Below are 27392 nucleotides of genomic sequence, written 5' to 3'. Positions count from 1 at the left end.
TATATATATATAATATTCTGGTTACATAATTCTATTCTGATCACTAGATTTGGTTTTGGGTTTTGTCTGCTAGACAAAAACATTTGATTTAAAGGGGTCATATTATCCGATTTCATGTTTCCCTTTCTCTTTGGAGTGTTGCAAGCTTTTCATGACTAGATAAGATCCCTGATGTTGCAAAGATTAAAGTCTCAAACCCAAAGAGATATTCTTTATAAAAGTTAAGAGTCAACCACACCCTCCTAAAATGGCTCGTTCTAACACGCCCCCACCACATGTCTATGTCACTGTGTGGGAAGATTTGCATAACGCCTCCTAAATGTTCATACAAAGATAAAAGACGTAACTTTGATTCTCGCTGTAGTATTGTTGCTGCTGCCATGTTGTGGAGACAGACACTGTGTTTCATTGTGAAAGCGTAAATACTTTCTTTGGCCTTCCAAAAGAGGACACAAGTAGAAATTAGTGATTAAGTTGTATTTACAACACTGTTCCAAAACAGTTCAACCCAAATATTCAGATGTGTGCAACCCATTTTATGGAGGACTGTTTCCTGAACCTGGGAGAGTATATTAGACTACAATGCCGACTGTTTTGACTCACAGTCTGTAAGTAAGTTTACATATGTAAAGGATTTGCCATTGATGATTCAAATGCATGTTTTAAGCAGTTTATAACCGCTGGTTTAGAGTAGTGCTTGTTGTTTGTCATTTCTACAATCACAAATACAGACATGGTTTATGTATTAGTGGCACGATGCAACGCAACTCGTAAAAAAACAGTAGAACTCATTATAATCCATAATTATTTATATTAAGGGGCATAACATTTCTGTCACACATTTGAGGCATTCAACCAATAACAACGCACTGGATAGCTGGCTCTCAAATCAGAGCACACATCGCTTTTCAGACTGATGAACTTTGTCAAAAAACAACATGTTTCAGAAAGCCAGGGCATAGAGGAGAGACAATAATGTACATTATGTGGAAAATAATGTTTTTTGAACCTTAAACCACATTTCATTACACCAAATACACAAAATAGTGTTCTTTTTAGCAACATCATATGACCCCTTTAAAAAAAAAAAAAAAAATATATATATATATATATATATATATATATATATATATATATATATATATATAAACTACACCATTTCTGATGTATCATTCACATCAGTAGCACATGGAATATACAAACAGTATGGGATGAATTACATGCCAAAACTTAATCGAGTGTGTTTCATATTATACGTCATGTAAACTCAGTAGCTTTGCTACTCATCTGTTCTGAATAAGCAATAGCTTCTTTTTACTTCAGTGAATTAATAGTTGGTGTCAGTGAGTGTAAGAAGCTGGGAGGATGTGGAAATGTTGTGTGTTTGGGCTGGGGCTGGGGCCTGTGTCAGTCTCTGGCTGGGTCTCTGTGAGTCAGGCAGGCTGGTGTTGGGGGCATGGAAGAGCTTTTGCAGCGGGCCGCCCAGGCCCTGAAAGAGCTCTTTGTATCCCATTCTATTTTCACAGGAAATGGCTGTCCTTTTTCGTCTCCAATGGGGAATATGTAACTGTGGTCACCTAATCAAACTTAACACAGGGAAAGGGGATGAAGAGAAAGAAAGAGAGAAACCGTTAACCCAGCAGCTATAGGTCAAAATGCAGACACACAATGGCTTGTTTATGTCCTTCTACAGCTCCTTTTCTCTTTCTTCGTTTCCCCAGCTCTTTCATTTGATCCTGCATTTCATAAATCCAACCGCGATGACAGGCTGTTGTTTTAGAGACATGGAAGGTAGGTATGCAGTCTTAATTTAAACATCAGAAAACCCTAGGGAGGGTTTTTAAACCTATCCACCCACTCACAAACACACAGACGCCTCTCACGAGCTTAAAGAGAGACTCCCTCTGATACTCCATCAGGGATTAGAGCAGCAGATCCAGACCCTCGGATTAACACTCTGCCAATCCAGAGTGAGAACACATATGATATGGAGAAATAGAAAAATTAAAGTTGGGAAAGAGTAAAACCATTGTGAGCCATGTATTATGGTTCAATATGTCTAGAGCGGTTTTTATACTGCACAGAAGTCACATCAGTGTAAATATATCATGTTTACACAGATGCACAAATGCGGCATAAATGTATTTGCATGGGTTCACAATATATGAAGCAGTGGATCACATGCAGATGTTGGTGGTTGATTAGCGCGTACAGTGGATTGAACATAAGGCCTTTTCTCAAACGCTGCACTAAGCACTTCACTTTAGTTGTGTAATGCCGCATACTACATTTTTTTGCTGTGGAATCACTTTTACCAACATTTATAAATCTTACTGACACCACATTTTTGAATAATATTGTAATATGTAATATGTAGCATGCATATATATATAATGTGTGTGTGTGTGTGTGAGAGAGACCCTGGACCACAAAACCATTAGGGTACATTTTTCAAAATTGAGATTTATATAATATCTGAAAGCTGAATAAATAAGCTTTCCATTTATGTATAGTTTGTCAGGACAATAGGACAATATTTAGCCGAGATTACAAATATATTTTTTGTTTTTACCAATGTTTTCATTGAATATGAATGAAGATTCACATCCAATGAAATGAAGATTTTATTATTGTTGTTGTTGTTTTTATCAATAAAACCTAATATATGACATCACTGCTAGTGGAGGCGGGGGCCTGGTTCAAGGACGGTGGGGGAAGGACAACAGATTTGCGATATGCCACTGAGAACAATAAAAGAGGACTGACAACACAAGATGTTCAAAGATGAAAAATGTAAATCTACAAAAGGAAGAGCCTCAAAAGTCACAAAAAGAAACCCCCTTGACACTCTTGAGTGAGTCCACGCTGGATTTCACAAAAATGGCACATCTAGGTAGGAAGCAACACTAGAAGCATCATGCAGAGAGGGTCTGGTGATTGAAGTGAAAAAACACCTCTTTCTCCCTCTGTCCTAGCTGTGGCCTTGACCTGTTCCACTCTGTGTTCACTGTCTATGTGCTTGACAGCTTCACAACTCTCTTCTTTCCCAGATGAATAGGACCCAGAATCCCAGGCTGCGTGAGTCTTGGATTTCTGAAACAGGGTTACACAGGTCATTCTTCAAGCAATTAAGTGCTTTTTTGTCTCATTCATTTTAGAGAAATGCCAATTACGGAAACATACGCTATATATTAGAGTCACATATACTGATTCTTTAGAAACTGCTGTCTGACTGAAAAACTTCAGATCAAAATATTGTGGAATTAAAATATACAGTAGGTAATATTCAATTCAACCTATGAAGGAAAGGATTCATTTTCCTCTACAAGGATTGTGGGTTAAAAAAGTTTAAGATGAAGTCTTGAATATGGAAAGCAAGAGGGAGGATGAGTGGTGGATGAGAAAATTGAAGAGGGGAGAAGAAAAGAGGTAGGATGGAGGGAGAGGAGGAGCAAGGCAACACAAAGTCCCATGGCTGCCTCGGGGCATTGTGCAAAATTGATGGAGGGGATGAGAGACCTCACACACACACACATGCACATCACAGGGGACTCCAATCTCAGACCTCTATCTATGCTTCTACCTCTCTAACCTTCATAGACAACAATGCACCATAAAGAAATCAAGAACTGAATTTTCTTGACAAACTAAGTTTTTTAGTTTTTGTTTTTTTTAACCTGTTTTACTTTTGCGTTCATTAAACACGCATATGGCAAGTGGCAGAAAGACACGTGACACCAACAGTTGTTAACACAGGACAGTTGTTAACACAGGACATATTCTGTTCTGAAAATGTCACCATTTGCTTTTGTATGGGGGAAAAACAATGCAATAAAAGTGAACAAAAAATGTATCTTGCGTTCAATGGATGAATAAAAAAGTCAGTTAGTTTCAAGCAACATAAAAACTTGTAAATGACGACAGAATTGTAAGTTTGGATGAATTATCCCTTTAAAAGTAACTGGTGAAGTTGGTTGAGCAGGAAAGTATTGTTGGTTAAGCTAGTCAAAAAGCCTGGAGGAAAAACAAGCATCCAAAACACAGCATATGCTGGTGGTCTTTTCAGCTGGGAAATACATACCTCTGTCACTTTTTTCAGTCTCTCTTTCTATTTTTCTGTCTGATTTATGGTAGACTTGAAACCGTGGACTTGATCAAATCACATTCTCTGCTGAGAGTGAGACAGCTTTGGGATTTCTTCCCCCCATAATTCTGGGCCTGTGGAACAAAACCAATGGACAGAGAGAGAGAAAAAAAGACAATTAACATTGTATATAGAATAGCAGCAACTCTGCAAAGAAATGGAAGGCCATGTATATTCACAGAGTGGGCTCAGAGTGCTGAGCACATGGTGGATTAAAGTCACCAATGCTCTGCTGATTCCATAGCTGAAGATTTCCAAATATCTAAGGTCATTTATATCAGCACAAAAACTACAGGTGCATCTCAGTGAATTAGAATGTAGAGAAAAGTTCATTTATTTCAGTAATTTAACTCAAGTTGTGAAACTTGTGTATTAAATAAATTCATTGGACACAGACTGAAGTAATTTAAGTCTTTGGTTCTTTTAATTGTGATGATATTGGCTCACATTTAACAAAAATCCACCAACAAATTATCTCAACAAATTAGAATACTTCATAAGACCAATGAAAAAATATTTTTAGTGAATTGTTGGCCTTCTGGAAAGTATGTTCATTTACTGTACATGTACTCAATACTTGGTAGGGGCTCCTTTTGCTTTAACTACTGCCTCAGTTCGACATGGCATGGAGGTGATCAGTTTGTGGCACTGCTGAGGTGGTATGGAAGCCCAGGTTTCTTTGACAGTGGCCTTCAGCTCATCTGCATTTTTTGGTCTCTTGTTTCTCATTTTCCTCTTGACAAAACCCCATAGATTCTCTATGGGGTTCAGGTCTGGAGAGTTTGCTGGCCGGTCAAGCAAACCACCACCATGGTCATTTAACCAACTTTTGGTGCTTTTGGCAGTGTAGGCAGGTGCAAAATCCTGCTGGAAAATAAAATCAGCAAAAGGAAGCATGAAGTGCTCCAAAATTTCTTGGTAAATGGGTGCAGTGACTTTGGTTTTCAAAAAACCAGCAGATGACATTGCACCCCAAATCATCCCAGACTGTGGAAACTTAACACTGGACTTCAAGCAGCTTGGGCTATGAGCTTCTCCACCCTTCCTTCAGACTCTAGGACCTTGGTTTCCAAATTAAATACAAAACTTGCTCTCATTTGAAAAGAAGACTTTGGACCGCTGGGGATTAGTCCAGTTCTTCTCCTTAGCCCAGGTAAGACGCCTCTGATGTTGTCTGTGGTTCAGCAAATTCCTTGACACGTCTGTGTGTGGTGGCTCTTGATGCCTTGACCCCAGCTTCGGTCCATTCCTTGTGAAGTTCACTTAAATTCTTGAATCGATTTTGCTTGACAGTCCTCATACGACTGCGGTTCTCTCGGTTGGATGTGCATCTTTTTATTCCAGACCCTTTCCTTCCACTCAACTTTCTGCTAACACGCTTGGATACAGCACTCTGTGAACAGCCAGCTTCTTTGGCAATAATGTTTGTGGCTTACCCTCCTTGTGAAGGGTGTCAATGATTGTCTTCAGATCAGCAGTCTTCCCCATGATTTTGTAGCATAGTGAACCAAACTGAGAGACCATTTTGAATGCTCAGGAAACCTTTGCATGTGTTTTGAGTTGATTAGCTGATTGGCATGTCACCTTATTTTAATTTGTTGTGATCGTGAATTTGTGGGTTTTTGTTAAATGTGAGACAAAATCATCACAATTAAAAGAACCAAAAGACTTAAACTACTTTAGTCTTTGTGCATTGAATTTATGTAATATACGAGTTCCACTATTTGAGTTGATTTACTGAAATAAATGAACTTTTCCACAATATTCTAATTTATTGAGATGCACCTGAATATAATGGGAGCTTCATAGGATTTTCTATTCTAGCATGACTGTCCACTATGGTCCATGAAGACATGGTTGGATGAGTTTAGTATGGAAGAACCCTGACCTCAACTCCATTGACGACATTTGGGATGTACTAGAATGGAGATTGCAAACCAGACCTTCTCGTCCAACTTCAATTGGACCTCACAAATGCTGCAAAATTCCCACTGAAACACTCTTATGGAAAATCGTATCGAAAACCTTCCCAGAAGAATGAAAGCTGTTGTAAATGCAAAGGAGGGAACAACTCCATATTATTGTCCATGTATTTAGAAAGCAATGTCATTAAATGGTCAGATGTCCCAGTTCATACATTTAATTATTCACCAAACCCATTTTTATGAACTTTGCAAGCATTAACTCTAAACCCTGGTAGCTGTAAATCAAATTGTTATCAGATGAACGGCACTGAAAATCTAGAGAGAAATTACTGACTGCACTCTCTCTGACTGGCTAGGCAATAAATTGCCATAATGTAAAACTGACCTTCTTATACTCTGATTTCCCTCCAAAAACAAATATGTCTGAATGGTTCACCACAACAGACAATGTACATTTGTTCAACTGCAGCCAAACTCTTTCAAATCTAATTTTAGAGTGTGAATGTTGTGTCAGTGCAGCTCTAGTGCTTAGCTTTAGCAATTAGCGCTAGTGAGCAGTATGGTTATTAACTCTTCATCACAGAAAATGGGATCTTGCTTCTGTGCTGGCATGTCCTGGCACGCAATAATGCCCGCTGGTTAAAATGCCCCATGGCTCCTTGACTGACATAGCGATGTTTGCTGGATGGTTGAGCTGGCACAGAGATGGCCAATCTGAGTCACGCAAAAAGAGAGAGACCGACACACACGTCGGCCGCTTACACACCCACCTGCAGCAAAAGTGGCCGCGCCAAAGCCCTGAAGAGGCTTACTCACCAGTGAGACTCCTCTTTCATTCGTTCAGCCAGATCCCAGCAGAGGCACCCCTTTCTCTCCTCTGCTCCTGAACCGTATCAGGCCCCCCATGCTCAGACAAGCTCCCCTGTTGATGGAGGTGATTGGGAAGACGGTGAAACTGCTTGACTCTCAAGAAGGGCCAGGGATGCAGAGCTGAAACCAAGTCATCTGTTAGCAATCGAGAAATGGGGCCTGATATTAAAATGTCATGCGGGTCACTGACTGAGGTCTCTACACCCCATAAGGAGCCCTACCATTTCAAGACACTACTTTCCAGCTGCAAAAATGCATCAGAAAGGAATAGGAAAATCTCTATATACTGTAGTACGTTTAAGAGAAAAGCCTTTTGTAATGACGTAAATGTAATTATGGTACCAGTGGGTGGCTTGAGTGGTTTAGAAAACCCAAGGAACAAGTTGCGATGGTGAATTTTTATGTTTGTAAACACTTCCAAGTAGCCAAGCAGCACTGACGGATGCTTTTCAGACCAATTTCTGATCTGCAATCCAAAAAACATTCAAGGTAATTTTGTGTATGGATGGAGGAAAATAGTGAAAAGGGTGGGAAAATAATCCTTAAATGTGAAAGAAGAAGTTAAGTTGCTGTCCCTGACAAGAGTTTATAGAAAATGAGTAAGGCGTGATTCTTTTCCTACATTACCGCAAGGCCGTGGTAAGCCTTTGAGTGTGAAAAAATAGGCTAAAACTTCAGCAAAGGCAGATAATATGGGAGAAGAGCGGATAAGCACAGATCTAATGTCACAACAACGTGGCACAAAAACGCGTCAAGGGCCCAAAGCCGCTCTTCATCAAACCCTGTTATTCAAACATTTAACGCAACAGTGGAGGGGAGAGGCAGGAGATGATGATGATTTGCGATTTAATGATTCCATCACTGTATTAGGGGATTAAGATGTCCGTGGAAATAGATTAGTTCTACATCCATTTTCACTCTGACTGGCAGAGACCCAAAAAGCTCAGAGATGGAAATATGAAGAATGAGGCGTGCTGAGACAGATGGAGCACAAGTGACCTGAAGAGCACCAGTAAGAGTACTACCGCCACCTGCTGGTTTTGACAGAAACATATCCCCTAAAGTGACTGGTTTAAAGGAGCTGCTCAAAATAAAAATAGAAATCTGTCACTATTTATTCACCTTCATTAGATTTCAAAACCCGTTATTTTTCTGTGGAACTCAAAAACGTTCACATAGTGAACATGTCTGTGAAGCTTAAAAGTCAATGAGTTTAAGTTGAAAACCAGACGAGTCAATAAATCATTCTTTTGAGTCAGTATATAATAAAACAGAATGATTGGGTTCACAAATGGAACGGAATGACTCAATGTGAGTTCAACTCACTGACTGTATGATCCAGTCACAGTGGTTCTTGAGTTAACAGCTCACTGGAAGTCAAGATTATCTGATACATCAAATTTCAGTTTGTTTCTCACACATAGCTATATCGTCAGGAGTCTTGGAAAATTCCACCATATTTTTCAAACATGGAAGCAACCTGTTTCCTATAAGTGCGCAAAACTTTTGATTCATTAGCTACTATTCAGTAGGTAAATAGAAGAATAAAATGGTAAAACTGTGCATAAAAGTGTGTTTATGATTACGTTAAATTCAAATAATATGATAATAAATGCAAGTTTGCAACATCAAAGAGCAATATGGTCTGTTTTAGTTTAAGCTTAGCACCTCCAATTTAATTCCATTAAAAATACTTAAGGATACTTTTATGATGTTTTGTGTCTTTTTTGGGGGGGGGCCTGGAAAATTGTCTGAAGATTCTTTGTTTTCCACTGAATAAAGAAGCTCATCTGGATTAGGAACAACATAAGGGTGGGTAAATGTCCAGACCATCATCTGATCGCACAATCAATACATGGACATTCACAGGCTCTTGCACTGCCGAATAAATAAAAAGAGGGCACAAAGTCTTGAGGAAGTGAGGGAACTATTATTAAATGATCAAATCTTCAGTAATGACTCACTCTTCTCGAAGCCATCAACTTGAGCGATCTCAAGTCATTTCGCTTTGGCTTATGCAAGGTTTAATTACAAGAGCGTGACCCTCCTTCTGCTGTTCCTGATAACATCAGCGTTGTGGCGGGAATGGTCACATGCTAAAACACGCTGGGGCTCAAGAGTCAATTAGTCGAGAGAACAAAGGAGACCTAGAAGGATGAGAAAAAGACAAATAGAAGACGAATCCTGCAAAGGAAATAAACAGCAACTTGGGCAAATTAAGAGGTTGGGGGGGGGGGTAAATGCAAAAGAAAAAAAAACACAAAAGTGGCAGCAAGTTCATTAATTAGAATTTCAAATCGGACAAACTTGAGATGACAGCAGCGCGCTTGTCAAATCAGATCATGGCCTAGCAGAGCGGAGAACCTCCCGGTGCTTGGAGCCAAAAGCAGGAACTACTCTGTGTGTAGATGCACGTATGAGCGTAAGTGTGTGCGATTACTACAGCGTGTAAGCCATCTTCATCGCCTCTGATTACTGCGGCCCGCCTTTTTCCCGCCTGTCCGCTCAGAGATGTCACTCTCCCACTAAATGAGAAGTGACAATTAAAACATTCTCTTAAGGCGCTCCAAATCAAGACTTGCTGGCAATGCTGGCTGATTGCTGTTCACCACAGGGCTGGAGCTAGTGAGGTGAGAGGCCACAGAAACTGTCTGATCTGCCCCCCGGGCATGGAACGAGGGGTTAAAGTGATGATGGCTGTCCTCAGGCACAGCACCAGTGGGTAAGACACAGTAGCACATGCTCTTAGGGAACTGGAGGGTCAGTGAAGGAAGAAAGTGGGCTGAAAATGTGTCTTTAAGGGAAATGAGGGGGGATATTAAGGATTAGATTGACTGTGTGCTACATTAGTTGCTGTGGGGTAAATGAAGAGAGAGTGAGAAAGCGAGAAAAATGATTTTTTAAGGTTCAGCGGAGTCAAGCCAATTTCACCAAGCACATCTTCAATCAGTCAAAAGGGTTGGGGATCAAGAACCAAGAACCTTTCAAAAGAAATGCTGGAAACAAATAGCATTGGTTTCATTAATTGCTCTTGAGCATGCCTGTGGATGAACATGCCTGTGCTCTTATGAGCAGCTCATTTTAGTGAAACAAGCAGCTATGATTTAAACCTGTGTAGTTACTAGACTGATTGTTCTTATCAGTGCTGCTATTTTTAACTAAAACTACTGTTTAAAAATGTTTTAATTGTGCTAATTGAAATACAGCTGAAATAAATGAAATAAATCTAAATATTACATGGCATGAATGTAAATATACAGTATATTTCCTGGCAAAAACACACCACTGCTTACTGAAAAAGAGAGCTTGAGAAAGGGATATGAATTTGACTCTGTGTGTGGGGCACAGTAGAGAAAAAGAGGTTGTTTGGGCAGGATACCAGGTCAGTTAGCAGACAGCTGTAGCACTGAGAGAGATGAAGCCGAACTAGCCTGGCCTCAGTGAGGGCACAAAGATCCAGACCCCCACCCAACAGAGACCAAAGTTTCGGAGCACAGCCAATGAAGGATCCATTTCAGATTTATCTAAACTCTATAAAGTAGAACAGAGGTCATCGACTGGACAGGATGAGAACAAAGGGGCAACAAGTCTGGGCCTATCGCTGCTGCACCTTTACAGAGAAATGCAGTTATTATTATTAAATTACAGTTATTCTAGAGACAAGGACAATATCTGTATTACAGAGACTCCTGGAAGTATTTTGACATTGTAAAAAAACAAACAAACAAAAAAAAAAACATGAATGTCTGAATGTCATTGAATGAAATATCAAACCAAGAGGGATCAGCAATCTGCCAATGGATGCTACATTTTTTCTCTGAAACAACTTGAAAAAATATTTTTCTAATGTGACATTACATTTTATCTTCCAGTTTTTGACTTGATAGCCTATCTTACAATTACATTTCTTTTTATTTATCATACCTGTGACTATATCTCCAAAGGAGACTTTATATCTTACAATTGTATTTTTCTTAAAATTGATCTAAATGCTGTAATTCCACTTTATATCTTACGATGTGACTTGATTTCTTATTTCAAACTCACAATTGACCATTTTTTACAGAAATGCTATGAACATTCCACTAACGTTTGACAACCAGATACAAGAACATTATATCTATTTTTTATATAATTTAAAACCTCAGGAACTGTGTTTGAGCTTCCTTCCTTACATCTTATTATATTATGCACAGACGTACATTTTTTTCAAATGTCCAAATAGATTTCAAGGCCACTGCAGATAGAGACAACAAACATTCTGACGTCCGATGCCCGAAAGGAGTGAGCAACACAACAAAACAAGTTCCTGGATGCTTTCCATGTTACATTGTTTAAGCCGAGATTTACAGGAACGTTTAGACGGCGAGTGCCCGCTGGCTTGGCGCTGTCAAGCGTTTGCAGCTTTAATCTGATCTATTATGCTGATGAGTTTGACTCGTTTCCAGAGCCTTCAGTGGCTTCACACTCACACAGCGAGCTGGCAGCCGACTCCATCACCTGCGCTGGTGAGCACACCGACACTTTGTCACTCAGTCACACCTGATCTGAGTCCAAAAGTGGGTTGTTCACACCAATTCTAGTTCACGTTCTCTCCTCGAGGATGCCAGATTACTCCTTTGTCTGTGAAAATTTAAGTAAGAGAAGGTGTGCTTCTCTTCCTTCCTGGGATCCTATGCGTGTATGTGTGTGCGTGTGTTTGGAAGAGAGGCATGAATGAATTAATGATGTCTAAAGTAAGTAGGGCATGTTATAATGATGAATGTGTGTAAAGTGTGTTCATAGGACAGCGGAGCAGGAAGTAAGTGTGAGCGAGTGGAGCTCAGCTTCAGCCCTGCAGCTTCTAAACTCTAAGAGACGCTCTCCAACAAACCCTCTCATATATCATCACAATGCACAGTCCCAGCACTCCTCTCCCTCATTCCTATGTGCTCTTGCTCCCCCTTCAGCATACATGCACATTTTCTACAAGATGCTAAAGCATAAACAAACTTAAATGAATGGTTCAATCACAAATTACATCATACAATCACCAACATGTCATGCCATGCCTGTATGACTTTCTTACTTTCCCTGGCATGGGGAAAGAAAAGTTTAGCAGATCATCCCAGGTGCAATGTGCAAAAATGAATAAAGGAATTGCATGGCTTCAGAGAACTTAATGCACATGTTGTATGGATCACTTATGGTGCTATGTGTCAATAATGTGTCAACCTTTATTGTATGGGAAACAGCATCTGTGACCTTCTGCTTAAAAAAAAAAAAAACATTTAAGTTCCATAGAAGATTGGGGCTTGGAACAACATGACAATTTTCACAAAAATGTATGTGAACTGAGGTTTCATTCTAAATGCAGAATATAAAGTATATAATGTATAATCTAATAATCTAATGCAATATTCTGGTATAGCTGAAAGGAATACATACATTGATACAAATGCTACCATATACATATATAATACATATATTATATATAATATTAGATGTTATAATATTTAATGTTCATTTTAACTGTATATTTATCAAAGAATCTTAACCACTGAACAAATATTGCTTAACACAACGGTTTTCATCATTGATGATAATGATAAAGTTTCTTAAACACCCAATCAGCATATTAGAATGATTTCTGAAGGATCATGTGACACTGAAAATTGGAATAAAGTTGTTTCAAAATTGGAATATTTCACAGTATTATGTTTTTTGATCAAACAAACACAGCTTTGGTGAGAATAAAAGACTCCTTTCATAAACGTTAATAAATCAAATTCCATTCATTTGAACCCAAGATGATAGAAAGGAAAAATGTGAGGGATAGAATGTCATAGAAGCTGAGGGTAAGGTATCTCAGAGGTCACCAGAAACCTTGCAATCTGCTCTTCTTGACTGCAAAAGGACAAACTATCCAAAGGCAAATCTGCAAACTTAACTATAGGGGGAAAAAAAGCTCAAAAACAAAACATCCCCCGTCCACGACAGCCATGAAGACAAATCCAATTATTTGTGTCTCATGTTGCAAATTTGTTCTAATGGATGGAATAGGAAAATAAATAAGTGCCTGCAAAAGGAAACAAAGGGAAGCGATTTCTAATTAACATGAAAGAGAGACGAAGAGACGTGTTAGTAAACCCATCTTTCATCCTTCTCCACTCCTCATAGCCGGCGCATTTGTTTGTGCCGAATGTTGTCTTTCAGAGGGAAGCGTGTTTCCGTTTCGCCGGCAAATTAAATGTCAACAGATTTATAACATCAGCTCCAATCTCATTTTTTTCTGGAGCGTTTTGTCGATTTTATTGTTCATTAAGCGTTTTTTTTTTTTTTTCTTTGCATTGCTTGCGCTCAAGCGGCTTTTTTTGTCACATCTTGGCTTTGAAGATCACAAAAGCTCGGGACAATAATTAGGTTTAGTGTAATTACGAACTGAGCATAATGAAAGAGTTGAAGGGAAATGTCTGGCCCTATCTGCTCACTGCCTCTCTCCAGATAACCATTAATCCCACATTAGCCCTGCACTGTCACTCTAAACAACGGCTTTGAGTATGATCAGATGACCCCCGACCAGGTCACACACAAATGCTGAATGTGATATCAGAGATGTGGAGAGAGGTCAGATCGCTCCAGCTGCTGTGTAAAACACTGAAGTTTAGATGCTGTCAGCACTAAACCCTAAACAACCATAGTAATGAGAAAGGAAAAAGTCATCTATCCATGCTAAAAGTCGGGGCTGGCCTCACACACACCTAAACCAGCAATATCTGGTTTTCTGTTGTTCAACTCAAGCCAAGTTGAACAAAACACATGGTGAACAGTTTTTTTTTTCTTTCTCATTTTGACAAGACAACACCTTTTCGATTAGCTTTATAAATACCCCAGTAACTTACCTGATTTAGGGCTTTTATACTCTTCATGCTGTGTGTCAATGAGCATGTGACAACTGTTCTGCACCTGAATAAGCTGCAAGCTCCTTTGACAGTCTGTAGACAAGAGCTGTTTCCGCTGCGTAGTGTAGAGCATACTACAGAGCAAAAAATTATGTTAGGTAGTTAATTTGCTCAAACCTATTAGACAACTGAATATTATTATAAAGTCTTAAATACACTGACAGACAGACGATAGATAGCTGGATAGAGAGATATGACAACATCATATTTACAAAACAATATCAATGATCCAAACAAATGTAATGATGTTATTGTCTGTCTATGTAACACGTGGCTGCGTTTGTCATGACAATGTCACGCTCCTGTTTCAGTGTCTGGATAGACATGTGGTGTGTAAAAGCACACAGATGAAACTCCAGATGGCGAGGACAGACCTGTGCAGCGCGATGTGGGGAAGAACAGCCTGGGTGTGTGGACAGGTTCCCAAAAGGCTGGATGTGTGGCTTCTGCCAGCCTTCCTCAAGACGAGCGAGGACTGTCCCACACATGTGAAGTGCAAATTACCTTTGATCAGCAGATTATTTTAGGATAATTAATTTATCACACTTATAACATCACCCCTCAAAGGTTTACTCACTTTGCAATGGGGTAGTGGCTGGAATGATAAGCGTCAATTTAGGGAAACTGGTGCAGTTTTGCAGAACAGATCACCTCGAGCTGTCCCTGAAAAAAAAAGAGGATTCAGTTCAATATTATGTTGACAAATAGACACTCTTATAACTCTGAAAACCTCATTATGACTAGAACGTGTCATGCTTTTTGAAAATAACCTTACCATAACCAGTTATAAATGTCTAGTGTGATGAGACAGTATGAGAAACAGAAATAGTTTTAAAGTAGCTAAATTTTAATACTACAGTAGTATATAACGCATTTCAAAATGATTCCGGTTTACTATTGGCAGTTGGAATGAGGCTAACTGTTAACTGACTCACCTCGGAATACATTATTTTTAGTTTACTTAATCATAAACCCAAACAGTTTAACGTGAATTGCAATGTGGTGAAGATGATGAAAACACACTGCGTGCTGAAAAAACGAAGACGACTTCGCGCCATCTTGTGTAAAAAGACAATATTGCTGCAACCGTCAAAGCGTTACCAGGAGATGGCAGTATTGAACCTTTTATGCAAGTTTATTTCTTAGAAAATCAACAACACTTCTCTGGACTATTGTATCAAGCAGATGAGTACACTTTTATTGTTTGTTTGGCATTTCTTCACCACATTTTCTTCTGGGGACATGTCCTCCTGATAACCGTGCTCCGCTTAGAGCTGAGTGATTGTTTTCCATCTCGCGTGCGTCATCGCCATAGTGACAGGAGGACGCGCGCCTGCTGCCTGGGAGCTCATAAATACTGTGTGAGCCAAATTTTAACAATGGTTTAAAGAAAAATATTAGTAATAGTACGAACAAACCTGCATATATACATATATAAATATATACACACACACATTTGTTTTTGTGAAAAGTGGGGATATCCCATATTAGGCGTAATGGTTTTTATACTGTACAAACTGTATATTCTATGGCCCTTCACCAACCCTACACCTAACTCTCACAGGAAACTTTGTGCATTTATACTTTCTCAGAAAAAAAAAAAAAACTCATTCTGTATGAGTTTTGAAAAATGGGACATACACAGACACAGAGGGTGATTTATGAGGACATTAACCCTAATGTCCTCATAAATCACCCTCTGTGTCATGCCCATGTCATTATACAGAGCTGTGTCCTGATATGTCACAAAAACAAGAGCACACACACAAACACACACACACACACACTTTGTAGAAAATGTATAGAACACCTTCAAACTTTTAATCAAAATTAAAAAAAAAAATTATAATTGAAAGAAAAATAATCTCCTCAGATTTCACACTATAAATAATAAGCATTTTGAATCCAGTCTGCAAAAAACAAAGGAGGAAACATCAGCAAGGCTGAGAGGGAGAGACTGCAAAGAGAGGCAGATGAACAAAGACGGAGAGAGGAAGGTACATCTGTAATATTTATTCAATTAAATCCGTTTTTAATCGAAAATAAATCTGTATACTGTGTTTCTGTCCTGTAGAAGAAGCTTGTGTCATCGCTGAGCGTGAGGAGAATTAACGGCTGGAGAGGGAGCGAATAGAACAAGAGAAACAAGAGCAACTCGAGTTTAAGGTCTTTTATTTGAACATTCATAGTTGTGTTGCAGACATTTCCCTGCAAGATTTAGTGTCATATGCAGCTGTCTGTACTGATGGATTGCTTGTGACAAGTTTAAATGTGATGATTGATTGACACCTGTCAAAATCCACAGGACAGAGAGCGCAGAGAGGATGAGCTGAATGAACTGCGGCACATTCTAGGTGAGAATGGCTCTGCAGTCACTGCGTGGGAATCTGAATGCAAGGACAAAGCTAAGGTATAAGACTCATGAAACCCTATTCAGATGCCTCAGGCTGATACTGGGGCTACAGGTATGTTAAGTGCTGATTTGGTCTCTGGTCGTGCGTTGCGACGGCAGCCCAGATCCATCAGTGCAGCCAGAAATCAACTCCTTCATCAGTTTGTGGAGAGAAGGCTCAGAATCCCAAATCCATCAGGTCTTGGAGAACTGTGCTCTGGGTCTTCAGGTGAGACCAATACTATGGATCTGCTGTTTTAATAGTTTATTCAAGTTAGTTATTGATGACAGAGATGCTAATATAGTTCTCGTTCTTGGTGTGAATGGACCTTTCTCTTGGGACAGTTGAGAAACAAACTGCACTTTCTCTTGAGCAAGGTTCCTGACCCCAGTGTTGCTCAGCAGTATCGAGAAACACTCCTGTGTCTACAGAGTCTTATCCACTGCAAACCTAACCAGGCCACTGAGGAGCTTTTGAAGGCAAGAGATCTTCCTATGAAGCTCACGTAGTGAAGGGCTGGGAAATGAGAGAGGTACATCTTTGAATGTAATCTAGGACGGTCTGCAAGAGATCAAAGGGAATAATATCCATTAATTGTCATTTACTATTGCCCCTCATCATAGCTGTTAGAAACCGGTCTCCAGGTCTTCCCCTATACCACCCAGCAGTCTCGAGCTCAGAGCTCTGCATCAGTGAGGCTGGATGAACACAGTAGCACTGTTGCCTCATTGTCTGTAGGGGTCACTGTAGATCTGCCTGACTCAATATTGTTTCTGGAGGATCCACGTGGCACGTTGGGATCTTATCAGTGTACAATTCACAACACACATGTAGCATCAGATTGTGTATTGTATATACAGCATTTGCTTTAAACCCTCCCTGTTAAAGCTGCAGTAGGGAACTTTTGACGCTCTAGCGGTTAATAAACAGAACTGCTCGCGTCTTGCGGAAGAACATTGTAGCCGGAGCTACTTCTCTCTGTTTATGTCCATGAAGAATCACAAAGGTACTGGGTTACTCCGCCGCAGTACCCCGAAGCAATCTAAAATAGTCCGAATATAAACACTTATTATAGGTGCACCCTAGTGATTCAGGACAAGCTAAAAACACGGTTTGGAAAATGGAGTATGTTGTACTCGCTTATTATGTTCATTTTTCTACATTTTTAACACAAACAAAGTTACGGACTGCAGCTCTGTTTGGTTGTTTTTTACCGGGAGCGGATGGCTTTCTGCAAATGGCAATAGGACCACTGGGAGGAGCCAGAGGAGCTTGATTTTTTTCACAGATTATCTGTCTCATATTCTACTGTCAGGACATAATGACAGGTTTAATAAATATGTATTAAATCTCCTTTAAGATGAATGCATTCTATGCCTTCACATTACTGCAGGAGTCATACTCTAACATGCCTTTTCAGTCATGGGAGCTGAGGCCTCTGGGCCAAGACTCAGCTTTGTTCACAATCACTGGAGCTCTTATTGAAGTCAGCATCACTGTCAAGGCAAGAGAGGCCCTGTCCAAAAACACACATCTGAAAAATCGTTTAAATATCTACTTTAAAACATAGAAATGTAGAACTTTTCTGTAGTCATGTTGGTTTCATATTTTATACATGTATTCACAATTTTTTAAGGATATGCAAGTTACAAATTTAATACATTTCTTGATGATAATTCTTACAATTAACTAGTTGCTTATTAGAATGCCCATTATTAACATATTAACAGTTTATTATTACTTTTAAAACATACAAGCATATTCTGCAACCAATAACTAATACCTAAAATTAACAACTACCTTACTATTAATAAGCAACAAATTAGGAGTTTGAGGCAAAGTCTCAGTTAATGGGTTGTTAATAGCGAGAATTGGACCTTAAAAATAAAGTGTGACAAAAAAGTGAATATATCACTGACTAGATGCACTCAAATTATTGCATGCTTGAACTGCATTTTTTTTTAAATATTTCTAAATAACCACCAATTCAAGGCCAGGCTGTTTTCCATACATGTGGGAAGTATGGGAAGTGGATGAGTCCCTCAGATCTGCGGAAGGCCATGCAGAGAACTGGAATCAATATATTTGTGAACGAGTATTCAGACAAGTACGTCAGCATCAACCCAAAGATAACCAAGGGGCTGAATTGCCTTACACTCAAAAACATTTTTTGTATTGTCATTAAATTGTTCCATGAACTTTTAACATTAAGTACTGATCCGTTAACAGTCTATTACACAGAAGGTTCTTCATAGTGGAAAAAGGTTGATGTGAACCTTCCTTTTGGACCCTTATTTCAAAGTGTAGAGTTTCCTCATTAATTCCTTTTTAAATAGACCAGCTATACAAACCCATGATGTAACTTTTTATTTATGTTCTTTCCACTTCTTGGACCCATTAATAGAACACACAGTGTATGAACAAATGGCTCGAATGTCCTCAGCCATGGCTTTTTCATGGAGCCGCTGGAACACACAATGCGGACAAGAGCATCTTGTTCTTCAGGTCTGTCATACACACAGACTGACTGAAGCACTACTGAACTATTCTATACATAGCAGTACCTTTGACCTTTATCTTTTTGAGTCTGTAGGCCTGTGAACAGTTGGAGGCCGGGCCTGTGGCTGAAGAGACATGGTCTCTTTACCTGCTGCGTGCTCAGAGGAACCTTCATCTGAAGATGGAGGAGCATGACAACAGCTTCTCTCCTGAGCTGGCCAAGGGCAGCGAGTCCACTCCACCTTTCTGCACATGCTCAAACAGGACATGAGCACCGAGGGCCAAGCCAGAGTCCGTCAGTCTCACCATCTCTGCACAGTCACTGGAAAGAGGCTCCTGTGTGCAACACGTGTCCACATACTCCTAAAAGAGGAGAAAGCATACGCATCCAGAAAGACTACATGCATACACACTAATATCTCCGGTATTTGATACCCGTTTTGAACAGTCATTGCTACATCTTGATGATAATCTGAGATGTAATAACACCCTGTAAAATTTATTATAAGCAGTGGGACCCAAATAATACTCTGAATAATTATTTATAAGAGAAGCAATAAATATATACACAGTAGATAGAAACTAATAACAGCATGTGCACCAAATTCTTCATGGGGAAACTGTTCCTACATGCCAGAATATTACAGAAACTTGCAAGTGTATTTAATTCTAAAAACTTTAAAAACAAATTAGATTTTATTATAATATCAAAAACAACTAAATAAGAACACACCCAAGCATGAGTATTAAACACGCATACTGACTGAAGCTTTGTGATCCATTTAGCTTGTTTTGCACAGTAAATAGTCAGATGAGTTGGATCAGTTTCTTTTATTGTGCAAAGTTTCTCTCCCCCCTCTTTGGAACATACAAAAGTGTATGAACTTCTTACAATGAACACCAAAGCTATAGCTTTATGAGGATAAAAACCATGTGTTTGAAACAATTAATAATATAAAAAACATCTACTGCATAAAACTGTCAAATAAGTTAACAAAAAGAAAAAAAATTTTTTTAAAAAGGTCTCATCTCAATACACTTTCAAACTGCCCATAAAAACACACTGATCAATTTCAAAATGTTTAAAAACGGCAGCCTTTTCGGGCAACCAATATATGATGTTTGACATTCACACAATTGCAGTGTGCTCATCCCACTCCAATCCAAATATCCACCGTGTGATTGGCTGGCACTGACTCATAAAAGTGCTTATTACATATGTCGCCAACCTGACGGTTTGTATACACGGCATTCAAGCAGTCTACAGTTTTCAGCACATCTTTTTACCTTCAGTAAGAAATGGTCACAAAGTGTTCTTTTAGAAGGACAGGCAGTAGTGTTGCATCACAGCTCTTGCAGCCAGAGTTTTTTCTGAAAGTCAGAACCAGCCACTGCAGCCTTGCCGACCCCCTGGTGTCACACAGGGGGCTGGCCGTTGTGCCTCAGCCCAGTATAGGGCCACAGAAGCTGCTGGATGGTCATCCAGGAGTCCCCGGTGCCCACAGGTGCTGCATCTACTGCAGGCTGTAACATCAGGCTCGCCAGCAGGGCCAGTAGAACAACTAGAACCACAAGCAAGGCCAGCCAAATCCAAATGCCCCTGGTGCCTCTGGAAACTGCAGGCCTCCCATCAGTCAGACTGGGTGGAGCGTGATCTGTTGGGCTGGGGCTGGGACTGGGATGGAAAGGGAAAGAAATGTTTAAAAAGAGAAGTACAAGCATACCTTCAGCAGCAGGAAGCAAGGTGTTCTGTTATGCTAAATAGGGAAGGAGCAAGTAAAATGTTAATGTTATTGTAATGAGCTGCAGATGAACCCTCTATTGATTGTTTTCACGTGACGTCACACTCTTAGGAAGACTCACCTGGAGGGCAAAATGAAGCTTTGCTCCACTGATCGCCAGTTATTTTTAAGTAGTAAAGTAGTAAAACGCAGATAAAAAGGTGAAAGTAAACAAATTATTGATGTTGTATATTTTGTACAGGCAGGCTTGCCTATGTAAACTGCATCATTCATATAGTGATTACTGAATTTTATCTTTTAATATTACGGTTTTAAATATATTAAGACACTTTAAGTGTATTTACAATGTTTGTTGCACTGTTTAATGATTGAAATATTGCCGTGGGTGCTTAAAATGGATTGCAAATGCCAAGACCTTGTTTCGTTTCGTTTTCTTTGGAGAGGTGATCTAATTATTTGTGGCTGTGAAACCGATAGGCTTGTGCTGCACTTCTATGGATGTTTTGCCCTCCAGCTCTTTGAGCCGGTCACATGACAGAAAACTATCAATATATGCTTAGCCCAGAAACACTCTGTTCAAGTAAGGAAACGCAACAACGTGGTTTCATTGTACATATTTAACATGCATTCCTTTGGAATCAATAACAAACAAAATCAAGTTGCATAGCCAGAAGCGCTTGCATACTTGTGTAGAATATGTTCTGGGCCATATTTTCATTGGAAAATAGCATGTAATTAAAAGCACAAATGATTAAAAAAGAAAACTCAGTCTGAATAGATGAGACGGCTGAGGCGACTTGAAAACATTTAGAGGAATGTGAAAAATGACAGCGGTTGCTGAAAGCAATGTTTGACAAAGTAAGACAAACAGGAATGTTTCAGTGCTTCAAGACAAACAGTTCTGTGATAGACTGATATATATTGGTCAGGCAGAGTAGTTGGCCAATATATGACCATTTTGAGGTCTGCCAATAACTGATGGGCCAATTAACAGAAGAAGCCATTCTGCCCATTTTATTGCCTTTCATTTTTTTAAATTACATATACACACACACCACCAAAATATATATATATATATTTTTTAAAGTCTTTAAAAAAAAAAAAAAAGTTCAAAAGAACAGCATTTATTTGAAGTAACAAATGTTTTGCTATTGTTTTTGTTTTTAATGTATCCTTAATTATATATAATAATTACTTGACTCCAAAGTTTTGAACAGTAGTATCTCTCTCCATCCTGCTCTCTATTTATCAGTCTACCACTTATCCTGTTTAAGAAAATCCCAGAGAACATTAGAATAGCACACCACTGTGGGATCAGAGTACATTTTGCCAAAAGCTCAAACTGTCCACCAATGTGGGGAAAAATAGATAATAAAAAAATAGAACTCTGTATTCTCTCTGAAACCACAGATGGGCTGCTTTATCTTATTTGCGGCAAACTGAATCAGAAGACATACAGTGTGTCAGCACTGGTTTCATTTTTCCACTGAAGAAAAGCAGCTAAGCTGATGAACTTTGTGGGTGTCCATATCCAAACAGAACATTAAAGTTAGATTTTCATAGCTTTGCTGCAGCAGCAAAAGGCAGTGACGTTATTGACAGAAAGCCCTCGATTTGTAGTAGATAATGCCTGAATGCTATAGCAGAGAATAATGGGAGGCGGGAGGTACACTAACGTCTTAGTTGGCATTATGAAGGAGGTGATTTTGATGCCCAATTCTGTTAGGCTACTCCTTCTTTCCTCTGGTTCTGCCTTCCGCTCCTCCTCGGAGTGAGAGTCTGTGTCATTTCCAAATCTGTGTAAAGTTCACACTTCAGTGTTCCCATCTAAGCTCAAGGCCTCTATTGTGGTTCTGCATGACATGACGCTCCGATGGCACATGTGCTCTTTATGGGTTTGGCATGAAATTGGTTCCAAAGACGAAAGGTACACAACAGATCTTCACGCGTGACCTTACCTATTCATCAGAGTGGGCTCATCATTGTCGGCCCAAGTACCAGAGCTAATGAAGCGCTTTAGGGGTGGCCTCTTGGTTGCCATGTTCCTGTAAAGCGGTCGACACACAACCATGACATCCTTTCTCGCAGTGCAAAGACGTGCAGACAGTATTATAAAAACAATTGGAATGTGACTCCAATAAAACACAAAGTCATGGGTTCAATTTCCAGAGAACCAACTGATAAGTGTATTATTTGACATTGGCTGAATAAAAGTGTCAGCCAAGTGAATAAATCTTGTTCTGATACATACTGGGTCACACTAACCCAAATTTGGTGGACTAATACTGACAGGCAAGGCCGCAGGTGCGTTTTTGGACCATGCAATCTCAAAACAGCATCAGTACACTTACCATGGTGACCGACGGGAGAGTCTCTCTACCTCAGTTTCTGCCATGTCTTTGGGCTGTGAATTAGAAACCACAGTTTATTCAGTTGTTCCACTTATTTTCTACCAAAATCGCCTCTGTAAGAAGAAATTACTCCTCACCATGTCAAAATGGGTCTGTCCTCCAATGCTGCGGGGAATGGTAGCTATACTGATACGTCGGCTAGTGTTCTTAGGAGAGAACACATCATTATTAATTTGGTTGCACTTTATTTTACAGTACGTGTACTAACATGTACTTATATTGTACTTGGTGTATTTATCTAAGAAAGTTCTGGTAACACAAGGTAACTACATGGGGTAGGGTTAGGTTTAGGGGTAGGTTCAGGGTTAGTACCTAGTTATTACATAGTTATTGTAATTACTATAATAAGTACATAGTATGTACATGAGGAACAGGACTGTAAAATAGTGCTACCATAAATTTTTACTGATTTAAAAATAAAAAATACAAAAATAAATAAATGAACACCACAAGCTAAATTCACAATCTTGAAGTGGTGCGTTTTGAGCCATAACTCACTTTGAAAATGTTTCCAGTTGATGGCTTCTTGTTTCTGAAATCATCTGCAGTCAAAAGAAAACCCATGTGGTGTTACTGCCATTACAATGTGTATTTTTGTATTTTTTTTTTATAATAATCAACTTACCCCTCTCAGTGTGGGACCCAAAGGACCTTTCATTTGGTGTGAGGTTCTCTCTGAGCTCTAACAGCTCTGCGTGCTCCTTGGTATACATCCTCCTCAAGTTCTCCACATGCTGAATCATCACCTCCACCGTTTTACCCACTCTGGTCTCCTACACATGCAAGGAAATTGAGATGTAAACAAGGAGGCCTCTTTGTTAACTATGGCTTTAGAGGGCCATTTCAGCACTCTGAAGGGCCAGAGTAAACACACAAACCTGATGAACAGCCCCAAGCATCTCTGAACGGCTGGATACTCTGGTCATGGATTGAATGAGGACTTCCAGGTTCTTCTGCAGACGATGGATGATCTCCATGGACTGGTTATCTTCCTCACACCGTGGAATCAGGGCCTTTATAACAAAATAGTGTGAAATTCAAGCTACCTGTTCAAACATGGGAATTCAGGTCAAATTTGGAAGACATTTTCAGTAAGAATTTTCTGTAAAAATACAATGTCCTGAACAAAGCACTTCTTCCTTGCATTGATAAAATACACAGGATTTTATGCCAGCAAAAAGTGCACAAAGTGACACTGACCTGCAGCAGACCTTTACAACTGTTCACTTCCTTCCGGACGTTCTCCTCAGCCAGGTCCCGCGAACGTTCCTCCAGGCGTAGCCTCTTCTCCAGGGTGAATATGTCACATTTGAAGCCCAGAGAGAGCCGGTGGAACTCCGCCTGGCAGGAGAGCACATGGTAAACAGTCCAATAAGGCAGCAGTCTCCACATTATAATCTATCAAATATAGTTACACTCTTTAATAAAATTGGACTAAATACAGGAAAAAAAAAAACACCACCTCACCTCTATCTCTTTGTCACTTGGCGACAGGCTGCAGATGAAATGCACATTTCAGATTAATGGGTACATGAATGTGTCAAGTGAGTCATGTGAAGGCATGCTTGAATCGGATTCAAATTTATGGATATAAATTCAGTACACAAAGAATTATAACCTGTTCTTGACATCTTTGGTGGAATCGCTGGCATTTTCAGAGATGACAGATGTACCACCTGAGGGAGGAAGAGCAGACTGATATTGAGGAAACAAGCAGAACTAGATAAAGAGATTGAGAGAGAGACTGTTTATCTACCTTCTTTTTCTGTGGTCACTGAAGGCTCACCGTCCTCCTGAGCTTTTTGCTCCTCAATGGCTGCCATACTGCTCATTTCCTGTTGGAAGAACATTTCTTTTTAAATGTACTACACAGCTATGTAAACTTCATCAGGACATTACAATAGTTTACAATGGGCATCGGATGGCATGTTATGAATGTTTCTTAATAAGAACACAATCACCTTATGTAATTAAACAAATATTTTGCAAAGCAAGTAGGACCAGATTCTTCTGGCTTTTGTTGTATTGGTTTAGTTCACAGTGGCTCTTACTTTCTTAAGCTTGTTCATCAGAGTCATAGGGTCTTTTTTGGAGCCTTGCGCAGCAGGGACTGTTGGAAGATTACCCTCACTGACAACAGGGTCAAAGGTCATGTCCTTCGCTTTTTCAGAAGGATCCTTCAATGAGTCAGCTGAGGCTGCGGAGTTTGAATCAGAATGAAATTGAATAAATGTTTGCTGTCTGACTTGTCTAAAAAAGAAAATAAATTAAGAGGCACTTGGAGAGCAACTCGGCTCCAAAACCTAGTGAGCTGCCAAGCAGACAAGATGAGAGAAATGTTGATGTAGACTTATCTTATTCACTACTAAGAAATTGCATTATTAAATTGTATAAAAATAAAAAAATCTAATATTTTGGTGTAATAAAAAAAAAAGGATTTCCACTAATATTTGTGTGCTAAAAATCTTTTGTGGTAATGCACAGCTATCTGCAGCAGCATGCTAACAACAGTCTCTGTTGGAATAAATTGGGACTAAAGTCTCATGCACTGCTATTGGTAATGATGTACAAATTACACACTGAAGGTAGTGTTTCTTCAAAGTTTCTTTTAAATATTTATATTTAATTCATATTTTCATTTTAAGTAATTTTAGCCCTTCCATTTTTCATTTAAGATTCCAAAGCAATATTTCACATTTTTAAGTTGTTGTCTTGTATTTATATTTGCAGATGCTAATGCTGAGGGTTGCTCACAATATTAAAATGTTAGTAACCAATAGCAGTTCCAGTGAGCTTTCATAATTCTCATTAACAATTTCAAAACCATAGCAAAAGCCAAACTGCTAATGAGCGGACTCATTTAAAAAGCAAAATACGAATATAAACATTAAATTAGAACAATGGCATTCAGCCTTAAAATTTTTTTGTTTCATTGCTTCAAGTAAATATTCAAGTAATCAGTCAGAAATGAAAACAAATAAATGAACAACAGTTTGTGGTTTTCACTTTCCTGTCAATATTGTTCATAAATTAAAGTAAAAATTCTGTGTTTCCATTAAATCAACTTCATTTCGACAAAGTAGTATTCAATTGCAGCCGTCAGAAGCAGTACATTTGTCATCCCTATTTCAAAAGATCAACAGGTAACGTCCTCCGGTGTATTTCCTCCTACCTGGTGAGTTCACCCCAGATGATATCGCCTCCGACGCCTCTGGCATGGCCTCTTCTTCCTCTGCTACTGGCAACAAAGGACTCCTAAACAAATGATTAACAATAATGTACAGCAACTCTTGAAGATACACACATTTGAACACTAAAACACTCAGTCCAGCAGCACGCCCCTGCGTAATAAATACATCCAAATAATCAGTTGCACAAAGAGGAAACATACTCACTTGTCCGATTTTGCAGAGACTTTAGAAAGCTGTCCCTCGCTCAGTCTCTATAGGAGAAAACAATATTGCATTATGACCCAGTGACACACTCTGGACAGCAACGCACATACATTTGTGTAAACTACCTAAATATGCAAATAAACATCACACGCATTTCCATACCTGTCCCATGACATGGCAGATGAAATAAAGAGCTACACTCTGCTTTACAGAGAGAGAAGTGCTAGATACTTACATAATGTGTGTGAGTGCTCTACAGCTGGGCAGAGAAAGAGAGAGGGAGAGAGAGAGGGGATGGTGAAGACAGGAAGAGAGAGAGGGAGTAACAGATAGAGAGGGGGAGGGCTGGAGGGGGAGAGCACTTGTACTGGCAGAGTTCACTGAAGTGGGAGTGAAAAAGTGCTATACTTATTCCAAGCATACTGATGAAAAACCACACACGCACAGCCTGAGCAACATATTTTATCACTAAGTTCAAAAAACACAAGGAAAATAACAATTAAACAACCAACAAATAACACCAGAAACAGTTGCAGGTCTGTTCCGATTGAGTCACAGTCACCAGGGAAGAAACAAATGCATGATTAATTGGTTAGTTGCACTTAGAAAAGTTAGGATAGCAAAATAAATAGGCTTATGAAAAGCTTCCAATATTTTCTGTTGACGTCAAAGACTGAGATCCAATCTGTCATTTGATAGAAGCTAGCCAAATTAGACAGATCACATTTTTTGTGCCCGGTACAAAATATGGATACTAAAGCAAAACATGTTAAGAAACCAGTTAAGGGTTAAGATTTTTCATGTTTTTAAAACAAGTTTTCATTTAATTTGATCAAAAATACAGCGAAAATTTATATGGTGAAATATTACCACAGTTTTTGAATACATTTTAAAATGTAATTTATTCCTTTGATGCAAAGCTGACTTTTCAGTAGCCATTATTCCAGTCTTCAGTGTTACATCAAACTCCAGAAACCATTCTAATATGCTGATTTGGTGTTCAAGAGATATTATTATTATCAACGTTAAAAATGTGCCTTTTAATGTTAAAATCATTGTTTAAATTTAAATT

The 27392-nt window shown here is 39.2% G+C and overlaps 1 protein-coding gene, 1 long non-coding RNA gene and 1 pseudogene across 5 annotated transcripts; 1 reads left to right on the top strand and 2 right to left on the bottom strand.

The window, feature by feature from the left end:
• Positions 1-1239: 1239 nt before the first annotated feature.
• LOC113056395 (uncharacterized) lies at positions 1240-4187 on the bottom strand. Its single transcript, XR_003277691.1, has 3 exons — positions 4082-4187; positions 2955-3093; positions 1240-1586 (listed from the first exon to the last, which is right to left on the bottom strand). It is a non-coding gene; the product is annotated as an uncharacterized LOC113056395 (long non-coding RNA).
• Positions 4188-15510: 11323 nt separating this feature from the next.
• Positions 15511-19204, top strand: LOC113056758 (protein CASC1-like; annotated as a pseudogene).
• Positions 19205-19588: 384 nt separating this feature from the next.
• Positions 19589-26574, bottom strand: LOC113060957 (lymphoid-restricted membrane protein-like). Of its 4 annotated transcripts, none has more exons than XM_026230230.1 (16): positions 26556-26574; positions 26321-26367; positions 26098-26180; positions 24977-25122; positions 24682-24760; positions 24544-24601; positions 24393-24420; positions 24126-24266; positions 23804-23938; positions 23551-23698; positions 23424-23467; positions 23003-23071; positions 22866-22918; positions 22473-22559; positions 22191-22310; positions 19589-20447 (listed from the first exon to the last, which is right to left on the bottom strand). In XM_026230230.1, exons 3-16 carry the CDS (start codon positions 26141-26143, stop codon positions 20189-20191), a joined length of 1413 nt encoding a protein of 470 aa, XP_026086015.1. In that variant the 5' UTR covers positions 26144-26180; positions 26321-26367; positions 26556-26574; the 3' UTR covers positions 19589-20188. The 4 variants fall into 4 exon arrangements, with proteins under 4 accessions (XP_026086015.1, XP_026086010.1, XP_026086016.1 ...); XM_026230225.1 differs by lacking the exon at positions 26556-26574 and adding an exon at positions 26483-26505; XM_026230231.1 differs by lacking the exons at positions 22191-22310; positions 26556-26574 and adding an exon at positions 26483-26505.
• Between the last annotated feature and the right edge of the window lie 818 nt (positions 26575-27392).

The sequence above is a fragment of the Carassius auratus genome, chromosome 4, assembly GCF_003368295.1.
Source record: "Carassius auratus strain Wakin chromosome 4, ASM336829v1, whole genome shotgun sequence".
Lineage (NCBI taxonomy): Eukaryota > Metazoa > Chordata > Actinopteri > Cypriniformes > Cyprinidae > Carassius > Carassius auratus.
This window is presented reverse-complemented; position numbering and strand designations above follow the sequence as displayed.

What these genes read in the sequence shown, in the direction of transcription:
- LOC113060957 (XM_026230225.1), bottom strand. An exon ending in AGTGACCACAGAAAAAGAAG is followed by an intron (nt 24,602 to 24,681) that starts GTAGATAAACAG and finishes TTCCTCCCTCAG; the next exon opens with GTGGTACATCTGTCATCTCT. An exon ending in GTTGTAAAGGTCTGCTGCAG is followed by an intron (nt 23,939 to 24,125) that starts GTCAGTGTCACT and finishes TTTGTTATAAAG; the next exon opens with GCCCTGATTCCACGGTGTGA.